The sequence below is a fragment of the Sturnus vulgaris genome, chromosome 6, assembly GCF_052056855.1.
Source record: "Sturnus vulgaris isolate bStuVul1 chromosome 6, bStuVul1.hap1, whole genome shotgun sequence".
In the NCBI taxonomy this organism is placed as follows: domain Eukaryota; kingdom Metazoa; phylum Chordata; class Aves; order Passeriformes; family Sturnidae; genus Sturnus; species Sturnus vulgaris.
In genome coordinates this window covers 24,441,253-24,464,509 of record NC_142248.1, presented here as the reverse complement: position 1 = coordinate 24,464,509, position 23,257 = coordinate 24,441,253, and the positions used below count along the sequence as shown (strand labels likewise).

Genomic DNA, 23,257 nt, shown 5'->3' with positions numbered 1-23,257 from the left:
TGCAGACCTTCCTCTACTTTCCCATAGGCACTGGTTGTCTATACTGTTTTATGGATCTCATGATTTTAAGGTGTTACCAGTTAATACTCACATTCTCACATTTCAGTGTAAAACTACAGACTGTGTTAGGGTCTCTGGTCATCCTTTTCCAGGACAAGCATCATTTTTGCTACACACAGGTTAGTTATGTCCTATAATGGAGTAAATGGCCAGTGTTTCTGTATATCTGTTAAAATGCTGCCACATAACCCACAATTGCTCACTATCCACGTTAATACAGCTCAAGAAAATGAGCAGTGAATGCAGCTTGAATTAATTTATGCTCTAGGAACTGCAAGCTGGATAACACTATGGAACTGCTCCCTGGGGAGGAGTTTAAATAAGCCAGCCTTTATTTTGAACATTTGATTCTTCAGACCTGTCAGCCAAGGAAGCCATCTAGAATGGATACTGGTATCTTTCAATTCTTTTCTGCAGAACTGCTGTAGAGACAGAGACAGTGAAATGAATTGTTTTTGCAGCTAAAGTAGAAGATAGCAAACAATTTGAAAATATATTGATATGCATTGAAAGAAAGGTAGCATTCCTTTACTCTCCATGCTCAAAATTAAAGGTATCAACCAAGACTACTTTCTGCATAGGAAAGTCAGTTTGCAAAGAAGCTAGAGCAGTATATTAAGATGAACGTTACAAAGAGTTGATATGCTCTGAATCTATTGTCCAATACATAGATATTGATTTTTATCAGTAAAGCAGATATTCTCAAAGATAACTCGCTGCAGGTTTTGGAGAAACAAGACTCTCAGATAGTGGAAATATCTTTGATTCATGCAGCAGGTATTTTTGGGGCAGGGAGGGCCCCATTAAGTTACTGGGCCAACTTTAGCAAAGAAATAATTATAGAATTCATGCATAGGTGCATATCTTATCAAGCATTATTTCTTATACCAGTTTGTTTAGATTAACTAACTACCTCATTAACTACTGCACTCACTACCTTAGTTTGCTTTCTTTGCTTCCTGCAAAAATTCATATATATATCCTGAAACACCATTTTTGGAACTTGGGTGAGATGCTACAAAATAGATGCCATCTGAGTACTTGTGTTTATCTCTGCATAATCATATTCTCATCTCTTCTGATACTGTTTCTTCCATGCCATAGTATTGTGGCTACTTCAAAACAAAATGCTCTTTAAAACAAAATAAATCAAGCAAGATTTTCAAAAATATATCAAGTAATTGAACGTGAACAGATGCATTGATTGAAATACATGACAGAAGCATTTACATTTATGTTTCAGTATATCATAACATAAATTAAAAAATTATAAGTGAAATAAATACCTACATGGCTGCTCTTCAATCAAATGATAATTATCAAGTGCATTTATTCTTGCATAAAGTAAAACACCCTTGGTCAATCACATGCTGAAGTGTGGGCATCCTGCCAGCTGGAGTTCTGAAAACAGCATACATACATCTAACCATTTTAGCAAAAATAAACTGATGGTTTACAATGGGTAATGATTTACCTAGTTAAGAACTCTTTTGTTACACTATAGAAAAAAAACCCCAAAACAACACAAAACAGAAGCTTCCTTATTCTCCTCACTGTAACCATCGGATATCAACATTTGTAATTTTCCATTTCGTTATTTGTTCCTCTTCTTTAATTGGTCAGATACATGAGTATTTTCAGATGGTGGGATATTATTTGTTACGTCGTTCAAGTCTTATGATATCAGCTCTGCAGGATGCCTAGAAAATGAAATGCAGTGAACTGCACTGAAAATCATAAAATAAAATAAAATAAAATAAAATAAAATAAAATAAAATAAAATAAAATAAAATAAAATAAAATCTTTAATAAAATAAAATATCATTGCTGTAACTCAGTGTACTCAGGGCCTGGCAGAGCGGCCATGAAAGCAGCACGGCCCTGAATGTGACCCGTGAGAGCCCGCAGGCCCGAGGGCGCGGCTGGACTGGGCCTCGGCGGGGCCGCGCTCCCGCGGGCAGCCGGCGGCTCTGCCCGGCGCCCGGAGCCCCGGAGCCCGGCGGCGGCGGCGGCGGCTGAGGGGGCTGGAAAGCCACGGCCGAGGGCCCGGCAGCGGGCAGGCAGGGCAGGGCAGAGCGGTGAGAAGCCTGGGCCTCCCTGCCATGGATGGCGCGGCGGAGAGGACACATCTAGTCCGCCCAGGAGAGCCAGACCACTGCTCCTGGGCTGGAAGAGGTGCTGTAGGAAAAGGGGATGCCCTACCTTGGGCCGGTCGGTGGGCCGGGCGGAGGAAGGAGGCCACTTGATCGTCACGGTCGAAGACTGGAAGACTCACTCAGCACAAGCTCAGAAGCAAATGTTGACCCCACGCAGTGCCCGCATCAGCCTGGGCCCTGGCCCGAGCGAGAGGACGGTGAAGAGCCACTTCTCGCCCCTGAGCTCCGGGGGCAGGGGCGCTGGACCGATCGCCCCGACGGAGGCTCCTCCGGGCGTGTCTGAGGGGAACCCCCGGGCTCTTCAAAATGCGAACTCGCAGGAGCATAGAACCGGGGCGGCTGTGCCTGTGTGAGGGGGGAAAACAGCCCACCGATCGGACGCCTTCTCTGTGGGCTCTCCCCAGAAGGAGAAGCACTACCGGCGGTCACCGACCCCTGCTCCCGGAGCGCCCAGGATCCCTCCCCGTCCAAAGCACCCGGCTCTGGGCACAGACACGTTCCCAGACGGTTACTGTTTGCCCGCTAGAATGGGGAAGGATTTCAGGTTGGAAACAGAAGGGAAGAAAGATTTCCCATAGTGGGGAGAAGGTGGGGGAGGCTGACGGGGTCCCACGGTGTTTTTAGCGACCTGCTGCACAGGTTTGGGCCACTCTGTAAAGCCGGGTATGAGAGACCCTCTGCAGGAGATAGTTGCGGGCAAAACGAAAAGAAAGTTGTACAGTACAGAGCAGGGAATGCATACCATGCCGAGATAACCTCGCAGCTCCTTCCCGAGCCTGGCCCGCGCAAGCACTGCCAAGAGAATCTGGTCCAAAAGACGGTAGTATTTTGGGTAAAATCGAGTAAGACCCTGCAAGTCAAATCGAAGGGCCGGCAGATGCTGCTGCTGCCAGGGGGAAATTAGAGCGGAAAGAATTGAAACAGTGCTCCACGTTAAAATTAAAGCTCCCGCCGCTTGCATGGGCCGCCCGGCCCACGCGTGGGAGAGAGCCTGCGGGCGGCGCTCCCGGGCGGCGCTGGAGCTCCGGCGCCCGCGGGCAGCGCCGTGCCGGGGCCAGCTCCGCTCCCCGTGGCGCTGCGGGAAGCCCCTTCCCGGGGGCGCGGCCACTCGGCCCGGCCAGACAGCGACGAGATTCCCAAAACTCAGACCCTTGCTGAGGGGCCTTTGCGGGGCCCAGCTCTTCCTGACAGTGCTGGTAACGCGGTCTCCCCTGGAAGTCCTGCTCCCGCTCCACACCCACATATTTCCGTATTTTTTAGGCCAGGTTTTATGTTTGCACCCTTGGCAGAGTGCACTGGTGGAGCCAAGAGCCGAGACCCTGATGCCATCTAGCCGGGTAAAGCAGAGCTCAGCTCAGCCTGCACTTTCTCCAGGTTGCACTAACAGCTCGTCCTGGAAAAAAAAAAATTAAAAATAAAAAAAAAAATAAATAAATAAGAAAGAAAAAAGAAACAAACAATCAAACAAACAAAAGTGTACAGAAACTGGTGCTACTCGAGCCAGAGCTGGGGAAAGACACTGTGTAATTTGGGACAGTGCTACTAACCTGACTCTTGAAAAACTCAGCTAGGCGCAACTGGAGAGCTCCTGGCTACTACACAGCGTCCTGCATCCTAGGAGAGTTCTTCTCTGCTGAGCCTTCTGCAAAGGAGGCTTATAAATCCCGCCGAACAAGCAGAGCATCCTACATAGGGCTTCACTACATAAAGGCTCAAGTGCAGGGCAAGGGCAGCTACCGAAATACCCACTTTTTCCTGTGGCCGTGGGCAGAGGAGTTCTGACTCTCTTCGGAACTTAAAGGAGGATTTTCTCCACCGGGGCTGCACCACAGCAATCGGGCTGAAGAGAATTTCCAGCAGCGGCTGGCTCTGAATCGGGCTTGGTTATTATACATCAAGTGGAGAGGCTCTAAGCAGATTAAGAGAGGATCCTGCCTGTGCTCTCACCTCTGGGAGCAGCCTCAGGAGGGAGCTGAGCCCTCAGCCGGACAACAGGAGGCGCTGAGGCTTTGCACAACCCCCGGCTCCTCTCCCGGGCAGAGGGCATCCCAGCCGGGGCGGCCCAGGGGCGGCCGGCCCGGAGAGCGGCTTTACCGGCTCCACGTTTGCTCCGCCCGGCGAAACGCCTCCATGGTTTGTAGCAGCATCCGATGAGCGTGGCCGGCTTTGTGCCTGCCCTTTTTTCCAGGTACGGAGTGACCCAGCATGGGCTGCCGGCGTCCCGTCGGATGTTGCTCCCGCGGGGCTGGGCTCTGGAAAACGAGGCAGCACCGCCCCGAGGTCACCCGGCGGGGGGTGCGGACAGCCGGGTCGCTGGGGCAGCTGCACTCCTGCCAGCATCCCCGCATACGTGCTGCTGGGGGGGGGAACCACACTGTCCAGACCTCAAATACTGAAATGAGCAAGCCACCACCCAAGGGTTTCTGTTTTCAGACATATACACCGCTTCCATTAGGAAAAAAGGGAGGGTGCTTATATGAAGACCGCAATTTTAATATGTCTTAGATATTCCACTGGGGTTTGTCCCAGTTTCCATGGGTGTAGTTTGACCATTTGAGAAAGCAGAGGTTTAATCCAGTGCTTCTATATATTTAATTTCCTTCAAGACACATTTTCATATGTTGTTCTCCTCTGCTGATTGCAGAGTTTTGTTTGTTTCGAGGATTTGACTTAATTCTGTTTCCAGATTAACCAAAAAAAAAAAAAAAAAAAAAAAAAAAAAAAAAAAAAAAAAAGATGAGGAGAGAAAGAACAAAGAAAGGGGTAACGGAAAATGCATTTCGAGAACAAGTTAAAACGTATTTGTCGAGGCAGAGATATGCTGTATCTCGTCATTTGAATCCTGTGCCTCTATAAGAAACTTTAAATCCTGTTTGTGAGGGTGGCATTTCCACAGATCACTCGAAAACAAATCACTGTGGAAGCAACTGTGGCCATGCTGAACGATGAACACATCAGTCTGAAATTCTGACCCAGGTGTGTATTACAGTTTGTGTGTTATGATGTGCAAGCCTTTTTCAAAATCCCGAGAAGCTTTACTTCCCCTTCAGATTCTCACTGTTGGAAAGTTGGTTGGGTTTGGGGGGTGAGGGGGGGGGGTGTGAAGGGCTGTCAGTTGCTGGTTGTTGATGTAGATTTCTTAGTTTTGACTGTTTTGTTTTTGTTTTCTACCATGAGGTGATAAAAGTTCTAGTAGCTAGGCGGGAATGAACTCACATGGGATAGAGAAACCCAGGAAAAGTCCGTGGTGTTGACATAGGCTCGAAGAGCCGGACAGGGCAGAAAATGTTTGATCCCTCTGCAAAGACTGAGAGATTCCCTCCATAATAACAAAAATCTTTGACCAATGTCAGTTTGTTTTATCGGTGCTTTTTGCCTTTTACCAGCCTGTGTAGAATCTTCCTCCCTTGTTCGTTGTGAGAAATCAGGTCAATAAGCAAGAAGTTGGAAATGAGATACCCACTACCTATTATTGGCTGCTTCTGGGCGTCTGGCATCAGAGAAAGCTTCCAAATGAGCCTTCTGGGCTGAGAGCTTTCCACAGTAAAGATATAAAATGGTTCTAGTGACTCACCTGATGTTTGCCAAGTGGAGGTTAATATCAGTGGATCCGCATTCAGGCCTCTGTCCGTATTTATTGGGAACCTGTAGTATTATGTCTCAGCACGGTGACTCACATGGGTTCTGAGCATAAGGCACCCGAAAAAGCAATAATAACATTATCACCATCTACATAAGACGGCACCCCGTTTGAAGGGCTAGTTTAGCCCGGAGGAAAAGGGGGGTAAGGTGGGGGAAGGGTTGGGAGGGCTTTGGGGAGCGCGGAGCCGAGCCACCTGCTCGCAGCCCGGAGCGCCTAAAGCGATCCCCTGCCCCGAGGGCGATGGGAACGTGGGGCGCAGCGGCAGGGCCTGGAGGTACCTGCGCGGTAACCGGCTGTGAAGTGAGGAGCAGGAGAAGGGGGTAACCTGTGGACTTCAGGACTCGGGACTTTGAAGCACGTCCCGGCCATCAAGTTAAAGGAGCATCTACCGGCCTTTAGTAAATATTGCCTCTAATCTCAGGGGTTTAAGGCTGGATGGCCTTTTGCATTCTCTTCAAATAGAGGGGGCTGCCCTTCCTTCATCTACCTTATTGCATTCCCCCTATGTCTCCTAGCATTTGTCCTGTTCACCTGAAAGGGTGGTCGTGCCCGTCCCCCGTCCCGTCCCATCCCGTCCCGCCCCCCGCCCCCCTCTGTCCCCCTCTCCCACCTCTGTCTCTCCTTCTTTCCCCACAAGCTTAAACCAATTACGCAGCTTTGCAAATAAAGTGCCGCCCCGGGGGGAGTTGCAGGCGAGGGGGACTGCCTTGTTTGCAGGTGCATCTCCGGCTTTGTAGGTGCGAACGCCTTTGTGCGGCGGACAAATGGGGAGAGGAGGAGGAGGAGGTGGGTACTTCTGCGACGTAAGATCCACATCAGCTCAACTCCACTCACATCCCAGCCGCACTTCCTCACTTTCTCAACTGTCTCGCCCCACACCGCTCCCTGCCTCCTTTTTGGCTGGTTATAGAGCAGAATTCAGCACCCCCCGCCCCTCCTGAGAGCTGGCTTCCTGCTAGGTCGGGCTTTCGGGCTCTTTTCCTACTGCCCGTCGCTCGCTTGCAAGAAGGCTGGATGGTTACACCGGGCAGGTTGGCTCCATAATGTTAGGGACTGTGAAAATGGAAGGGCATGAAACCAGCGACTGGAACAGCTACTACGCCGACACTCAGGAGGTGAGTAAATCACAGGGTCTGGCTTCGCTGCTGCCCCTGTGCAGGGGAGGGGAGGACCTGGGGGTGGCTAGGGGTCTGGAGGGGGCAGCAATCGGAGGAATCGGTTTGCAATCCAGATCCTGCCAACGCAAACGTACCTCCCCCTCCCTCCGGCGCCGAAACTGGCTAGGCTTCCCCAAGGAAAACACAGCTTCCAGGAGCCCTGGAGGCGTTTGGGGAAGACACAGGGCGGCTGCGAGCCCGCCAGGAGGGCCGGGGGGCCGGGGGCAGCCCTTGATCTCATCTAAGAGGCGTAATCTTCTCTCGCGGCGCGCACAAAAGCACCTCATAAACTCTTGGCTCGGGGCAGAGCACTCGCCGCGCCGCCGGCACCCGACTCCTTCACGGCAGATGGCAGGGGCCGAGGGAGTCGGACGCCAGCGCGTCCTGGTCGGGGGCAGCGCCTTCCCTGAGCTTCTCGGCGGGACCTCCGGCCTCTCTACTCGCAAGCACCGGGCCCTCACCTGTTAAAGCCGGGGGAAAGGAAAGGAGGGGGAAAACCAGCCGTTTGTCCGTACTGTGCAGACGGGCTGCCCACGGCGTGCGCTGCTGCCGCGGGCCGGCTGGCGGCGCTGCCGAGAGCCGGGCCGGGAGGGGGCCCGCACCCGGACCCGCCGCCCCCCACCCGGACCCGGTCCGGATCGCGGCACTCCAGAGGCGCTTCCGCCCCCCGCGCCTGTCTGACAGCGCCGTGCACAAGGAGGAGGAGGAGAACCAACCCAAGTACCCACAACTGCGGCGGAGGAGAGGGCCACGGCAGAGCCCGGAGCCTTCTCCCGGCGCACCTCGGCCCTGTGGGGCCTGGGGTCCGCGCTGTGCCGCTGAGGCTCTGCTACGGGGGTCCCGGGAGAAGCTGGCGCCCGGCAGCGCGGCCAGCAGCCCCGCGGATTCTGCCCGGGAAGAAGGCGTTTTGAGGAAGTGCGGCAGAGAGGCAGGCACCTGGGTGTGCGCACCCGGGCATTGCATCAGCATACCCGGACACACGGCTCCACAGTCCCCACGCCTCGTCCCGCACCCGGAGCTGGCACACGCGCCCATAGGGCCACGCGGACGGAGGCTAATACGTGTCACCCGGCTGGCATCTCCTTCAATAAAGGAAAGTCGGCTAAGGGCAAATAAGGGTCATCCTAATTATGTGCCGTTTCCAGACTCATTTTTCCTCGCTATACGCATTGTCCACAAACATAAAGTTAAGCGAACTTCGCTCTTGCTATTTTTTAAAATTTCAATCCTTTCTCCTCTCTTGCCATTTAATTTGAATAACTGCATGAATGCAACGTGGGAAATCCGGCTGCGTTCTACCATCTCAAATAATGAATGTGATCCTCTAAATTAAAAGTGCGTTTATAAGTTCGTGAAATTTGTGGGGATCAGAAATGAGTTTTATATATTTAACCGTTGCTTAAAGCTCCTTCTCTTAGCCATATTAGCCGTAGTTCGAGTAAACTGGGAACGTCTTTCTCTCCCCTGTTAAATCAGATGCCGTAGCGGAAAACATAATTTCAGGCTCCCCGGCTCTGCCCTTTTGAGAGTTGTATTATGTGGTAGGGTGCTACAATTTTTTTCCACGTCATGCGATTGTAGAAAATCTCAGAGAGGAAAAGTTCAGGCTTTTTATACTTTGGGAAAGTTTTGGTGTTTGATTGATTTTTCTCTAACTTTAAATTAAAGACAGTTTTAATAGAAAATGTAAACAAGGGGAAAGCTTTCCACAGATAAAACAGGCCAACAAGACCTGTTTGGTTTGGGTGAGGATTTTTAAAATTATTTTGCAACAAGGCATTATTGTGTCTTGTATGTTTCTTAAAAAATGAATTTAAATTATTGCGGGAAGGAAGAGAGAGATGCGTGAGATTTTTCTCAGAAAACACAAGCAGTCTTTCTCCTTGGCGCAAACAGTGTATGCCCACCAATTTCAATATTCTGAGTTTAAGTATTTAACTAGCGAGACAGGACACAAAACAAACAAAATACGAGAATGCGTCGGAAAGAACACATCGTCCCGTGGCAGTGTGAGCCCGCAGCCCGGCTCCGCGAGGGTGTGGAGCGGCTCAGGGAAGACGGTCGGTCTGTGCGCCCCGCTGATCCCGGTGCAGCCCGCGCAAGCTGCGACACGCCGGTAAACAGGGAGCGCGTCCGGAGAGAGCACCTCAGCTCCGTGTCTATTTATAAATGTATATAAATATGAAATAGGCCTTTTCATGGAAACAGCTGCCTTTCCGCGCGCCTTTCGGGAAGCTTTTTCCCCTTTTTGGGGAAGCGGCCGGCGTCCCGCAGCTTGCACGGCTGGCTGGGCCAGGCGGGCGGATCCGGCCCCTACGGGGTCCTGCCACACCTCTCTCCTCTAACTCCGTCTCTTTGTCTCGCTGCCCTAGGCCTACTCCTCAGTGCCCGTGAGCAACATGAACTCGGGGCTGGGCTCCATGAACACCATGAACACCTACATGACCATGAACACCATGACGACAAGCGGCAACATGACCTCCAGCTCCTTCAACATGTCCTACGCCAACACGGGGCTGGGGGCTGGGCTGAGTCCCGGCGCAGTGGCCGGCATGCCGGCAGGTTCGGCGGGACCCGTGAACGGCATGCCGGCCGGCGTGGCCGCCATGGGCACGGCGCTGAGCCCCGGTGGCATCAACGCCATGTCTGCCCAGCCGGCGCCCATGAATGGGCTGAGCCCCTATGGCGGCATGAACCCCTGCATGAGCCCCATGGCCTACACCCAGTCCAACCTCGGCAGGACACGGGACGCTAAGTCCTTCAAGAGGACCTACCCCCACGCCAAGCCGCCCTACTCCTACATCTCCCTCATCACCATGGCCATCCAGCAGGCACCCAGCAAGATGCTGACGCTGAGTGAGATCTACCAGTGGATCATGGACCTTTTCCCCTACTACCGACAGAACCAGCAGCGCTGGCAGAACAGCATCCGCCACTCGCTCTCTTTCAATGACTGTTTCGTCAAGGTGGCCCGCTCCCCCGACAAGCCCGGCAAGGGCTCCTATTGGACCCTGCACCCCGACTCCGGCAACATGTTTGAAAATGGCTGTTACCTCCGCCGGCAAAAGCGCTTCAAGTGCGAGAAACCGGCGAACAGTAAAGCCACTCAGGAGGGCAGGAAAGATCAGGCCGGGGCCTCTAGTTCAAGCTCCAACTCCCCCCTGCACAGAGGCCACAACAAACCCGCGCAGCTGGACACGGCCACCTCTCTCTCCAGTTCCAACCCGTCCACCAGCCCTCAGTCTATGGACCACAGTGGATCAAGCACGGAGCTAAAGACCTCGGCCTCGGCCGCCTCCTCCACCATCAGCTCTGTACCCACCTTGGCCTCCGTCCCACACCCCCCTCACTCATTAGCCCACGAACCCCAGCTCCACCTCAAGGGTGATCCCCACTACTCCTTCAACCACCCGTTTTCCATCAACAACCTCATGTCCTCCTCGGAGCAGCAGCACAAGCTGGACTTCAAAGCCTATGAGCAGGCGCTGCAATATTCCTCTTACGGTGCCAGCATTCCCGGCGGGCTGCCCTTGGGCAGCGCTTCCATGGCTGGCCGGAGCAGCATCGAGCCCTCGGCCCTAGAGCCCTCCTATTACCAAGGTGTGTATTCCAGACCCGTGCTAAACACCTCCTAGCTGTGCAACCCCCGCCGCCGGGGCCGAGACCCCTCCTCCCCTTCCTGGCTTCTCTCCCCGCTTTCCCTGAGACAGACCAAGGTGTTTCCGCACGCTGCGTGCAAAGGACTGTTACTTTTTAATTGTCGCGCAACGCGTTGTGTGTTGTTACGATCCACCACGATCTCCTGCAAAGCCGGCCGCGTCCCGCGTGTACATACTCTCTCTGGCCCCTGCCGCCCAGCCCCTCTCCCCGGAGACTTCCCCAGCCTATGCAGGGTGTTATTAAAAAGAAGAAAAAAATGTTGAGCGTGTAAACTACTTGTTTGTGCTTTCCGCCCCATCGTCTCCCTCCCTTATGTGTTCTATAATCTCATGTAAGTTTACAGGTATGTGGCAATACTATAACAATACGGAGATGAAGAAGCGAGTAGACATTTAAGACTTTTTTTTTTTAATTAAAAAGGCTTTGAAGGACAATACTGCTGTGAAGTAGCAAAACACTAAGAGAATCTCTAAGCAACAAGAGAACTATTTACTTTCTCGGATCATCCTTTTGATACTTGTAAAATAAACCTTCGGCTATTACAACCCGCATAAAATTCAGATGCTACGGGCCGGATCCTGCACTCCCGAGGGGACCAACTGGAGCTTTGGAGTGCAGGATGCGACCCTTATCTTTTTCCAAGTGTTACCTGTTTTGGGATGTAATATAAAGTCACAAGAGGTCACAGCCAGTTGGATTTTTTTCTCCTTTCCATCTGTTACTGAAGATTCTAGTTCGTCAGGAACTCTCATCAACATGTGGATGACATACTTATTTAATTTGTCTTCATTGTGTACCAGCTAGAACTGTGTATCTATAACCAGGTAATTCTCCCCCTCCCCTAGGAAACACTGACTACTACACTGATGCAAGGAAAAGAGGACAGCTCTGTTTCCCCCCCCAGTTTCAAACTTATCGAATATTTTTTTTTGTGGCCGTTTAATTATCGCCATCGTTAGCTTATTTCATCCAGTGTTATTGCACTTTCCACAGTTTTACACGGTGTTAGCATAGCCAGACGGGTTTTATTATTATTCCTGTTCGCTGTTTCAATGTTCTTAATTTATTGCATGGTTTATATTGTTTTCTTTCTTTACAGCTGGAAATTGCTTTAAATGACCGTAAAAAAATAATTACACGTGAATTTAAGAAATTTTGTTAATTTTATAAATGTGATTGTAATTGAAAAAAATATTTTGATTTAAAACGATAACTGAGAATTTAATGCGTGAAGTATGTTTTTGATCATTTGCAGTTAAGGACTTTAAATAAATCAAATGTTATCAATTAAATACTTCTGCTATTTTCTTATAAAATTTCTGGGGCTGGTTATGGAGGTCGGAGCCATGTGCAAGAAAATCAAAACGTAGTGCTTAAATGTGGATGTGAAGAGGAAAGATTTGTACGGCCAGGCTTGTGCAGAGGGAAAGCGGGGGTCGCTCCCGCAGGGTGTGCTTGTGGGGCGCTGCGATGCCACCGGCCTGTGAGGCTGAATGTGCGGTAATGCCCTTTATTTTTTTCTTTTTTTCCCTAATTCACGGTGGTGGGATAAGTTGAGGAACAGCAGGAAAGAGCCACCCGAGGCGATGTAACCTCCTGGGTGTTTTGCGGCCAGGGCTGCCGGGGCGGCGGCAGCCAGACTCGGCGTTTCCCCGCCGGACCGGACGACGCCCACGGGGAGCATCCCTAGGGCGGCTCCACGCCGCGCCGGGCCGCTGGAAAGGCCCAGATGCCACTTCGTAGCTCTGGCTCGGAACCATCCGTCGGAACGACACCAGCAGCCGCGCTGGAGAGCTCTGGTCCCCAGCAATAGACTATGTCGGGGGAGGGGAGTTTAAGTGTGAACGGATTTCGCTGTGTCGAGCCCTGTTCGTGCACTGCTGCCAGATAAAAGAACGGTGTAATTCTCCTAATTATCGCATAATTGGCCCCTGATGGGTTAGGGACAGCGGCGACAAACTAAATTAAGGTTCGATTGAGAAAAGAAAAGCCAAGCCAGTGTCCCAGAAATCTCACCACATTCCTCCAGCACTACTACCTAGCTAAAAAAGGAGGAAAAAAATTTTGGGAGAGCCCCACTGCTTTGTAAGTGTTGCCGGAACAGCGGTGATCCGGATGGGAGATGAGCGCACGGCTCTCCCGGCGACACGGATCTGTCTCCCGCTGTGCGGGTGCTCTTGGTCGGGCGGGCATTTACCGCAGGTCCCCCTCGGCTGCCACGTGCGAGTCCTGCAGCGGGGGGCAGGGGGTTCTGTCCCCGTCGCCGTGTGCGGCCGGTTACCCCATGGCCCGACTGTGTGGCACCTTCGCCTCTGAATGTCCCGAAATGGCAAACAACAACAGACCCCCTGCAGCCAGCTGCAGCTCGGGGCTGCTCGGCACCGAGTCTAGGCAGGCGGATCCTATTTAAAGCCCCACTTCTTCTGCCAAAAGGAGCTTCGTGAGAATGGAGACAGGATGAAGCCAATTTTCAGCAGGACTTCACTTGTCTCCCACAGACTAGTCTATAGAGAATATGCCATTGCAGAGTGGAGACATTGATTTAATGCCTTGGGCTTATACACGGAAAATATCAATCGACTGACAGCGATAAGGCAGCAAGTTTCACATATCAGCTGAGGAGCACAGACCGTGTGTAATGGAAATATTTGGGGCGTGGGTAATAAAAGGGTTTAAGCGGACCGACGCGGCTCCAAACCTCTCAGAGATAAGGAGCGGAGCCTGTCACGGATGCAGCGTGTGCCCTTTCGCCACTCGCCATCAAGATTATATTCCTCCCCTTTCTTCTCGTAGGCAAATGGTGTCTGCGGTGGGCAACGAGCCACTGACAAGACAAGGATGCACCTTATGTTAAAAACGAGGGTCCCCGGTGCAAAGCACGCAGCATTCTGTGATCAGTTTCAGCCCCATTTTAAGTTCCTCTCCTAGCTGCCCGGCTGCTGCTGCTTTAATCCTGTGTTCAGGGAACCCCAAGTCGGAGAGCAAAAATAAGCTAAAAAATGGGCTCCACAAGAGGAGGGTGCATCCCCTCACCCCGCAATGTGTAGAGGGGGGTTTGCGAGCATCTCTCTGCAGCCGGACCGATCCCTCTGTGCTAGATGGGAAGGAGCTGGCGGGTGCGGGGCTTTTGCCCCTGTCAGAGGTGGTGTCTCAGCCCCGCGTCCGGGACAGAGGCAGAGCGGGAGCCCGCCAGGCTTCAGGTTCCAGGCTCCTCAGTTTGTAGGAGGAACTTCGTCTTTTCCTGCTCGGTAATTACCTCCGACCAGCCACGTGCGAGGGAGCGAAAACGGTTCATTTAGCGTCATTAAATACAAGCGGGGAGTAAATCGGGCGGCGGGGGATCTCTGTAAAGATTTACGCGGAGTTTGGGCGGTGAGGAGGCCCCCGGGCCGGGAAGAGGGGCAGATACTGGGTGCGCCGGCGGGGCAGGTGCTCTCCAGGTGCCTCTGCGTGGACCCTGCTGCCGGGGGAGAGGGGACGCGGAAGGGTCCCCTGGCGCAGCGGAGCCCTCCTCTGCCGCGGGGACCCGCAGTCCTGCGCCCCTCGGCAAGAGGGAACCATGCCCCTGAGCCCCCCGCCCGTGGCACCTCCTCGGAGCACCTGCGAGCAGCACCTGCCCTTCGCAGAAGGGAAGAGTCGGTGGAATAAAAGCAACTTCAGCCGCCCAAGTCAATTGGGAGAAATAAAATCACAAGTAACTGCCGGGTTGTTTCCTGAGTATGAATGGACAACATTTACATCTACATCGGCGCACAATCGGAGGACATACAGAAGGAATACTTTGAAATGTTCGGAACTACTGAAAGACGAGAAAAAAAAATTGCTGGACAGTTTTTCATTTGAATCCTATTAGTGTCAATAAAACATAAGTGAATTGTGAAAGAACGACGCAAGAAAACACTTCAGCCATTGGCACAGCTTCAAAAATTGTTTTGAAATGTATTGAGTAGGTATTGAAATTGGTCCGCCAGCATAAACACGAAATAAATGAATTCCCTTGCTGTAACGCCAACTAGTCTTTAGAAGAGAAATTGTCTCGGGTTTTTACAGAAATATTACAGATAAAGCACCTGATCGCGATAACAATGCGCTTTGTATTGCTTCTTTTCAGTTTTGATAAAACGGAATCTAGGCATATATGTGTGAGCATATGTGATTAATCACTCTGAAAAGAACATTTTTAAATCAGAGACTTAATAAATAAATAGATTCCGTGTGCATTTTCGTGATAAATTTAATTCGTGAAGAAGCAAATTATCCTCATATAAACATGGGGTATAAAGTTGTCTCGGGAGGAATATAGATGCATATATTGTATATATTAACATACATATAATTAACATGTATTTGTTTCCAGGGGAGGCAAGTGGAAATATACATAACACACAATGACCAGGCAAAAATCACACCACAATAGTGCACAGAGTGTGACGGGAGCAAAGAATGTACACGTAAGTCTCCTCAAAACTCCCACGCTGCAATATTGTTTAGGAAATATAGGACAATGGTTAATAGCTAAAATCAAAATGCAATTAGTTTGATTATTTACATGTCAAGGGTCGTGGAGAAAAATGGCTCTTTTTTTCTTCTTCATCTTAATGCGAAGCCAGCCTTCTGAGCTCCTAGCAAAGTCAAACTAATAATATTTTAAAACTAGTTTGTGCATTTTCTGCAATTTGTAGTTTCGAAAGGTCTATTTCAGCGGGAGAAAATAATTGGGGGAAGAGAAAAGTGGAAAACGGGAAGCGATAAGAAAAAAAAAACTGCCTTTGTTCCGAATAATTATTTTCTAATAATTATTCTGACCATAGTGACAAAGTAGCAGTTAAGGATAGATTAGTGTAAGTAACGTCGCATTTCATTTGCAAACCGTGCAACTTTCTGGCCCAAGCCTTGCCATGGTGTTTGTTTCTCCTCTTCACCTCAAACAGAAACTCATTGAGATTTCAGATCTTTGAACTTTGGACAGATCAAACTGCCAGCGCTCACCTTTGTCTCCAGTCATTAGGATTTAAGTCATATGTAGCCTCATAGCAGAATCCATTTGTCTCTACAAGGGAAAAATGATGCGATGTCCTCTATTTCCCCCCACCCTAAAACTCCTACATTTAGTTGAATTCATAAAGGGTCATTTTCCAGAACGGCGCCTCTGCTGCGGTAGCATTGCTCGAATGGGCTTTGCTCAGGCGAGTTACTTTAGGGGAAGTTCGTCGTTGTTTTGATATTATTGTTGTACAGTTGGTAATCTAATTTTTTCCATTAAATATTCCTACACCTGCTCGTTTTTCCAAGGGTCAACTACCAGCCGGCAGAGTATTACTACTACTACTACTACTATTATTATTATTATTATTATTATTATTATTATTATTATTATTATTATTATTATTATTATTATCATTATTCCAGCCAGCAGGCGGAACACTCGCCGAACCGGAGAGTTGCTGTACTCCCCCCTGCCCTGCGCTCTCCCAGGCTGTCCCCCCGCAGCAGGGGAAGCTCTGAAGCGGTGTGGAGGTGACACGGGGGCGGGCGGGAGGGGGCCCCGGTGTGCGCGGGGTGCGGATGCCACTGACCTCCCTGCCCGTCCGGGTCTCCCGCCCGGTCTCGGTAGCCCAAGCCTTCCCCAGCGGACGGCGTTGCCCTCCTTTGGTTCAGCCCAGCTCAGGATTTGGGACCTCCGTCCGCCTTCACTGAGTCGCCCAAGGGAATAGAGAGGGGCGGGGGTGCCCAGGTGGACATGTTTCGAGTGACCGCATTTCTGCTTCCGAAATCGGGCCCGTTCACACATCACTTGGCAGTGAAAGAGTGTCGAGTCCGCCGTCGTCCGGTAGAAAAGCCACCTCCTCCCTCTGGAGCGGGGGCATCCCCTTCACGGACGGGTCGCCCCTTGGCCACGAGCGGTCAGGGACAGGTGCCCTGTGCCCCGGGACTGGCACCAGCTTCGGTAAAGGGAGGGCTCCGGGATCTGCCCCACGCCGCTGAGAGAGGGACCCGCGTGATTCCACTCCCCGCCAGGCTATCAGAGCACGGAGGTGCAGGCGTGCTCCCGGGGACTCTCACTCCGCTCCGAGCCTGCCCGGGCACCGAGGCGCAGGGCTGCCTGCCTCGGGAGTGGGATGTGGCCCTCTCCAGCAACCATGTCTACGGCAAATACCGCCTTTGTGCCCGATACCTCTAAGTGCTCCCTAATCATCCACATTTGCCATCTACTGCGCAGTAGCTGAAATACATTTCCCCCTTTTTTCCTTCTATTTCCCGAGCCTGCCCGGCGGGTTGCTAACACACATTTCCTCCGCTTATGACCGACAGAAAATGTAAACATATTGGTAACTAGGAGGTGGGCCTCATTCTGTAAACCGGGATCTCTCCATAGCGACTCTCAGTAATGACCTCTTTAGCATAATAAAGACCGGGGGGCGGGGAATCTTTGAACTGCGGGGCAGGAGATTGGAATAAGAGCATGTCTGAACTTATTCAAATGTATGCAACAAGTTTTCTAGTTCTAAGGTTATCAGATGTGAACAGCAGACGTTTTACCTCTTCTTGTTTTTCCTTGCCCAGTTGCTTTATCTAAGGAAGTACTTTACATACTTCAGGTATGTCATTAACTTATATGAAATGGAAAGGGAATAACAAGTAAAAAAAACAAGTCTCAACCCCACGTTTAGTCGGGAAAAAAACAAAACCACTCCCCCCTCTCAAATCCCCCGTAAACTAATAATACAGAGTCTTGTTTAGAAAGGGGGGATGCCCTCCAAACACATGGCAGCAGACCCAGCACCACGCCCCGGCCACCAGGAGCCCTGGCAGAACGAAACGGCGAGCAGAGATGACCCAGCGCATCTCACCGAGATCCCCCTTTTCTCCCTCAGCTCAGACCGTGGTCAGTGCATACTGCCTGCCCGTATCGGCCCCGTGGACACACGAGCAAACCAAGAGCCAGGGAGAATATCTTCGAGTCTCCCTTAAAACACTCCCATCGAGGCATCAGCGTCCAGAGGACGGGGGAAAAAAAAGGAGCCGCTGGACGGTGCAGAGCAGAGCTCTCCTCACCCCACCCCCCGGGCAATTGTTCCCTTGAGCCCCTATTAATGCGGGACATATGTTATCCACAGGCAGTAGGCAGCGGGAAGACTTCGCCATCTAACTTGTTGCTCAACTTACGAGGCGGTTCTCATCTTCTCATCAAAAGCCGCCGGTCTTTCTTCAGCCGTATGGACAAAAATGTGAACAACAATGCCCGCCTCCCTTCACTTCAAAAGCTGCCAGCGCAGAGGCTACCCAGAGAATTTTCTCTCTGCCTTTCATTCCCCGTTTGAAAAAAGGCACTACAGGGCCAAGGCCCTCCTAATACTCTTTGATGGGGATTGAATTCATTATCTCCAATAACACAATTGTGCTTGGCCAACGAAAAGAGCAAAGTAATACTCATCTAGAATTAGAGAGCAGGGCTCAGAAGAAAGGGAGCGGGAGGGTGGTGAGGGAGTGCATTTCAAAGGAAGGGAGGGGGGGAATGTAATGAGAAAACACCTATATCACAAATCGGCTTGAATGGAGGGGGTCCCCAGAAGTTTAAATTGCAGAAGTGTATTAAGTGGCGGATTGTACGGCTCCAGGCATGTTGGTGGTCTGACTGCGCATTCCCCCTCCGCCGACCGGGCCGGCAGCAGCGGGTTTGGAGGTTCTTGACATTTCCCTCCCGGGACGCCCCGGGCCCGGGAGGTTCCGCCGCTCCTCTCCCTGCCGCGGCGCCCGGCCCAGTGTCAGCGGGCGGGGGTGGCCGGCTCGGGCTTTGCCCAGGTGCAGCGCAGTGCCCGCCTCCGCTCGCTGCTGGCGCTGACTTGCAGAGACCCAGCGGCGGTGGGAGCCCCCCCAGGCACAGAGCAGCCAAGCTGGCAAACAGTCCTCTTCTCCAGGGACCGCAGGGATACCCAGGAGCCTGTCCTAGGGGTCGGAGTGGGATGTCTCAGCATCATCACACCCCGGCACCGTGTAGGGCTACGGGAATGCAGCAAACCGAGGGCCACTTCTTGCGGGGGCTCTGGGCGCAGCCCGGGCTACCACTGGCCCAGTGGTAGGGGAGGAGGGAAAGTGATGGAGGAATGAATGAATGAGGGAGCGGATGAATGAATGAACGAACGAATGGAGCGAATGAATGAATAACGCATACATAAATAAATAAATAATAAAGCACAAAAACCAACCGATTGGAAAACCGCTATGTTAATATGAGAGATTAAAATATTTGCCTGTTTGGCTTCCAGCGTAAATGTTTTCTATCGGGTGTTATCCAAACAGGCTAATTTTCAAAGCCAAGCAAAATACAGCAATGAGAGGCTAAAGTCACTGCACGTACGACGGGTGGTGCTGGGGCCCTGGGCGGGTGCATTACACGAGTGTCGGTGGGCACGAGGAGCGGCGGTGAGAGGGACTTAGAGATGCAAACGCCGTGTCTGACGCGTTTCTGCGTGCCGGCAAACACGCTTCCATCCCACCACCGAACCCGCCTGTGTTTCCAAACTTCCCAGCGCCAGCCGCAGGAGCCCCATAAGAGCTCATGCAAGCGCAGAAGTGGGAGCCGCCGCCAGAGCCCCCAGGGACCCTTTTCTGAGGCAATGCCCTCTAGGCGTTGGCAGTCACACGGAAGGTGCCCAGAAAACAGCATCGGTCACCCAAAAACTTCTGTCTTCTCTGCAAGCTCAGAGGGACGCCACGCTTCCCAAAATTCAAATTGCGCCCTGGGGAACTGGAGTTCTTCCACCCCACCCTAAATGGGGAGCCTGGAACCTTAAGCTGGCCAGCCGAGTGTTTCTCTCTGGCAATAAGAAATCTCATCACCTTCGTTAGCAGGTTTGCCCCCAGAAGGGACACACTGGCCAAACGAGGAGACAGGAGAGAGATGACCTCTTCCAGCCCCCGTGGGGGTTTCATCATGTGCAATAATGCTGACCCTGTCACCTTTCCTCTTACAAGACAAAGCTGACCTTCACAGGACTGGTTTCAGTGGATCCACGCTCATCCTTTTAAACACTCCCTGGGCAGGGGGTAGATTTTGCCTTTTTTCTTTTCCTAATGAGTGTGGCCGAGATTACATGGACCTCAGCAGAGTCCGAGGTTCAAGGATTTAGAATATTTCCCACTTTGTAAAGTGTCATAGAGGTGGTTTTTAGAAGTTTTTTGTTGTTGTTGTTGTTATAGGGGTTTTTCTGTTGTTGTTTGTTTTAAATTGGAGGGGAAGGGGCTCATTATTTGTTTAAGAAATTTAAAGAAATTTAGAAATTAATTCCCAGGGAAAGCAGTATTAAAATACTTGTGCTTTCTGCAAAAGAAGGAGCAGACTTCATATTGTTTCTTCTGGGGTCTGTTAAGATCAAGTATTCACGTTAACTGGCTAACTAAGCATTTTACAATTTGTAATTTACCTCCCTACGCATAATGACTTCTCCGAAGTGTACATTAAATGAGCGTATAGTTCATGTCCAAGAATTACTCTTTAGAAGTCTGCTTACCTTAACGATCAATGTGCCATTTATACTTTTACACAATAGACTTTAATTGTTACAAGGCTGTCCTTTGCTCTATGTGAAATAATTTGTTTTGTGTCATAGCACAAACAAGGGATTAGGAGTTCAGGTAAGGAATAAGCAGCAGCAACAACTTAATTCCTAGGCAACAAAGATCCTGCTTTCACGCCAGATTTCTTTCTAGTAAAAAGCAGGACACGGCACCATCCCCAGCTCCCTGGACCACTCAGACATTAGTTAGCTTGCATTTCTTTCTGGTTTAAATCTCTCCAGGGTTTCGTGCCCTTCATCCCTTCCAGAGCAAAAAGTTGCATGTAATGCTATGCAGTGCTAAGTAAAAATATACACATGAGATTCGCCAAATTAAACAGAATTCCATTTTTAAAAAAAATCTTGATTTAACAGGCAGAGGTCAAAAGCAGCTCTGTAGATCTAATTTTTAGCATTCTGTTTTTCCATTGAGATTGGTACAAAGGTTATTGTATTTTAAACTATCACTTTATTTGGAATGACAGCTGATCCCCTCCCCCCCAATCCCCCCGCCCCCCAAATTACCAGCATATCCCAAATTCAAGTAGAAATTGTGAAAACCAGACAGGTATAGGACAAAGACCTTGTTTATTCTCCAGTGGCTGGGCACTGGCAGAGTACTGTGGTCCAACCCTCGACCCTCTCCTCTGCCAAGCAGTGGGTGGCTGGGAGACACACACACCTGAGTTTCCTTGGGTGTTTCAGCAGAATGAACAGCCTGTGTGCACGTGGCAGGCAAAGCCACTCAGAACATTTCCGTCTTTGAAAATGAACCCAACAACGAATAGATCCTGAGCTTCAACACACCAGCTTTAGCCTGTCTCAAAACTGGCCCGGGCATTATCAGTGACGGACCAAAGGGGGGCCTGGGGGGCTGTGTGTCCCATGGGCTCCCACCACCCCCTAGCCTGTGAGGCACCATGGGGAGAGACACGGGCAATCTGAGCCTGGCTCCTTGACCCTCAGATGTTCCTGCTCATCCCCTCACCTTTCCAGGCGGCTGGTGCTCTTTGACAATAGCGAAGGTGGGAATGACTTGCTCAGGCCACGATCTCCTCAAAAAATAAATAAATACAAATGAAGGACGTACAAGTTGATGCAGTAAACATCTTTTGTGTGCCTGTATGAGTGGAAGGCACTAGTTCAAACACACTCAAGATCCAGGATGCATCTCCAAATGCTTCTTTCCTCGACACAGTCTAGAAAAAAGCCATCCGAGATCACCCTCTTAATACCAATAACCAAGGGAAAGACGTGCTCAAAGTTGCTCAGGGATGGCTGGGAGGACTCTGGGATGCAGATAGTTTCTTCTCTTCCATCACCAGCAGAATAGATTAATGAGTTTCCCTCTGTTGCTTCTAGAAATCGGGGGGAGACCAACCTGCTGTTGAGTTTCTTTCCCAGCGGGACAGTTTCACACACAAGCACACGTACACAAACAGGCACAAACACACACAATCAGGCACAAACACACATAAAACTGGGCTCAAAGCTTCCCCAGGGGAGGGTTGCACAGAGAGGTCACCTGCTTAACGCAGGCTCCTGAGGAGATAACCACATGGGCCTCTGCCATGCTCAAGAAGGCTGGAAATACCTTACTGCCAGAAGCAAGAAGTCTTCAGAGGTACTTCCAACATTTCATCACCAGCTCTGTAACAGGGACTGTTGTTTCATTCTGTTACAGAGAAGGTTACAACCAATGGGTTACTGGAATGTAATAAGTAAATAAGACCTGATTAAATAATAGCTGTTCTAAGTGCCTCTAAGAGACACACAGCACTTTAAAGGATGGAACTGCAAGATACTCCCAATATTTTTAAGCAGCAATTCAGATTTTTAAAGATTGGAAAAATGTATGAGTTTCCAGACTCACCTTGATCCTATGAAAATATGTTTCTTCCACTAAAAATAAAGGATACAGTGTTTTTCTCGTATTTTCTGCAGTGTAGTTCTTAAATTTCTGGCAGATACATATTCATTTGAGAAGCTAGAACGTTTCAGTCTACCGTGCTGGCTTAAAGGTTTGCCAACTCCTTTAAGTCTCTGGTAACATGCAAGACTTTAATACATATTATATGAATATATATTCAATATATACAATACGTTTTCTAAGTCATAAATATGTTCTCATTCTATATATTGTCTTCATACTAGAAGTGCTGGAATAGAATAAAAGCTATGGTATATATTGATCAGATAAGACATGCATGAAAAGGAGTAATACCTTTTTAAATTTGTAGTTTCAGAAGGACGAAGGTCCCTGTACTTAAATAAGTGAATCTTTTTTGACTGGGAAATCTAAGAACAAATAATCAAATACGTATATTTTGTATTGAATAATTCTTAGGAGTCAGATTCTCCAGACTGCAACAAATATGCAGCACACATTGATGAGGTGAAGTATGACAATGCTGCTCCCGTGCCAGTAAAATTAGTAAGGAAAAAAATAAAGAAGAGGGCAAACCACAGAGAAACATTAAAAGAAAAAAAAGGAAAATAATTTTTTTCTCAATTTTTCCCTCGAAGTATCAATAACGCCTTTCAATATTGAGCTGCAAACCACAGCTAAACTCCTATGAAAATAGTCAATACACAGACACACGAGGACACAGAGCTCTTTAATTTCCTGAAGACACAGGCTGGAGCTCTCCTCAGCTGCAAGGACCTGTGCTCTATAGGCTTTGCGGTTTGGCACAGGTTCAGCCTGAGCCAGAGTGAAGAAGCGGGGTACTTAGAAAATTAAAGATCTACGTAGGGAAAAAAAAAGTTTTTCCAATATAACACCGCTTTAATTACAAATTTATTGCTCGGCTTACAAAACACAGGGGCGCCTCGAAATGCTCAGAGGGGGAATTAAAGCCGGGGCGGACCAGACTTTCGGGGCGGACCAGACGTTTGCCATCGCGGGGGGGAGCGGGCCGCGCTGCCGGGCGCCCGGCTCTCTCCGGCTGGCCGGTGTCCGAGCGGCGGCAGCGGCCGCGGCCCCTCCCGGGGCGGGGCGGCTCCCGGGCGGCTCCCGGGCGG

At 50.3% G+C, this 23,257-nt stretch overlaps 1 protein-coding gene and 3 long non-coding RNA genes across 4 annotated transcripts; 1 reads left to right on the top strand and 3 right to left on the bottom strand.

The window, feature by feature from the left end:
- Positions 1-1,206: 1,206 nt before the first annotated feature.
- On the bottom strand, positions 1,207-2,986 carry LOC148223368 (uncharacterized). Its single transcript, XR_015804612.1, has 2 exons — positions 2,263-2,986; positions 1,207-1,760 (listed from the first exon to the last, which is right to left on the bottom strand). It is a non-coding gene; the product is annotated as an uncharacterized LOC148223368 (long non-coding RNA).
- Positions 2,987-2,996: 10 nt separating this feature from the next.
- LOC106861955 (uncharacterized) lies at positions 2,997-4,307 on the bottom strand. Its single transcript, XR_015804613.1, has 3 exons — positions 3,966-4,307; positions 3,764-3,858; positions 2,997-3,609 (listed from the first exon to the last, which is right to left on the bottom strand). It is a non-coding gene; the product is annotated as an uncharacterized LOC106861955 (long non-coding RNA).
- Positions 4,308-4,689: 382 nt separating this feature from the next.
- On the bottom strand, positions 4,690-5,903 carry LOC148223367 (uncharacterized). The gene is made up of 2 exons (XR_015804611.1): positions 5,791-5,903; positions 4,690-4,892 (listed from the first exon to the last, which is right to left on the bottom strand). It is a non-coding gene; the product is annotated as an uncharacterized LOC148223367 (long non-coding RNA).
- Positions 5,904-6,617: 714 nt separating this feature from the next.
- FOXA1 (forkhead box A1) lies at positions 6,618-10,933 on the top strand. The gene is made up of 2 exons (XM_014890683.2): positions 6,618-6,974; positions 9,389-10,933. Exons 1-2 carry the CDS (start codon positions 6,903-6,905, stop codon positions 10,649-10,651), a joined length of 1,335 nt encoding a protein of 444 aa, XP_014746169.1. The 5' UTR covers positions 6,618-6,902; the 3' UTR covers positions 10,652-10,933.
- Positions 10,934-23,257: the final 12,324 nt, after the last annotated feature.

What these genes read in the sequence shown, in the direction of transcription:
- FOXA1 (XM_014890683.2), top strand. Translation starts at nt 6,903, where the DNA reads ATGTTAGGGACTGTGAAAATGGAAGGGCATGAAACCAGCGACTGGAAC. An exon ending in ACTACGCCGACACTCAGGAG is followed by an intron (nt 6,975 to 9,388) that starts GTGAGTAAATCA and finishes TCGCTGCCCTAG; the next exon opens with GCCTACTCCTCAGTGCCCGT.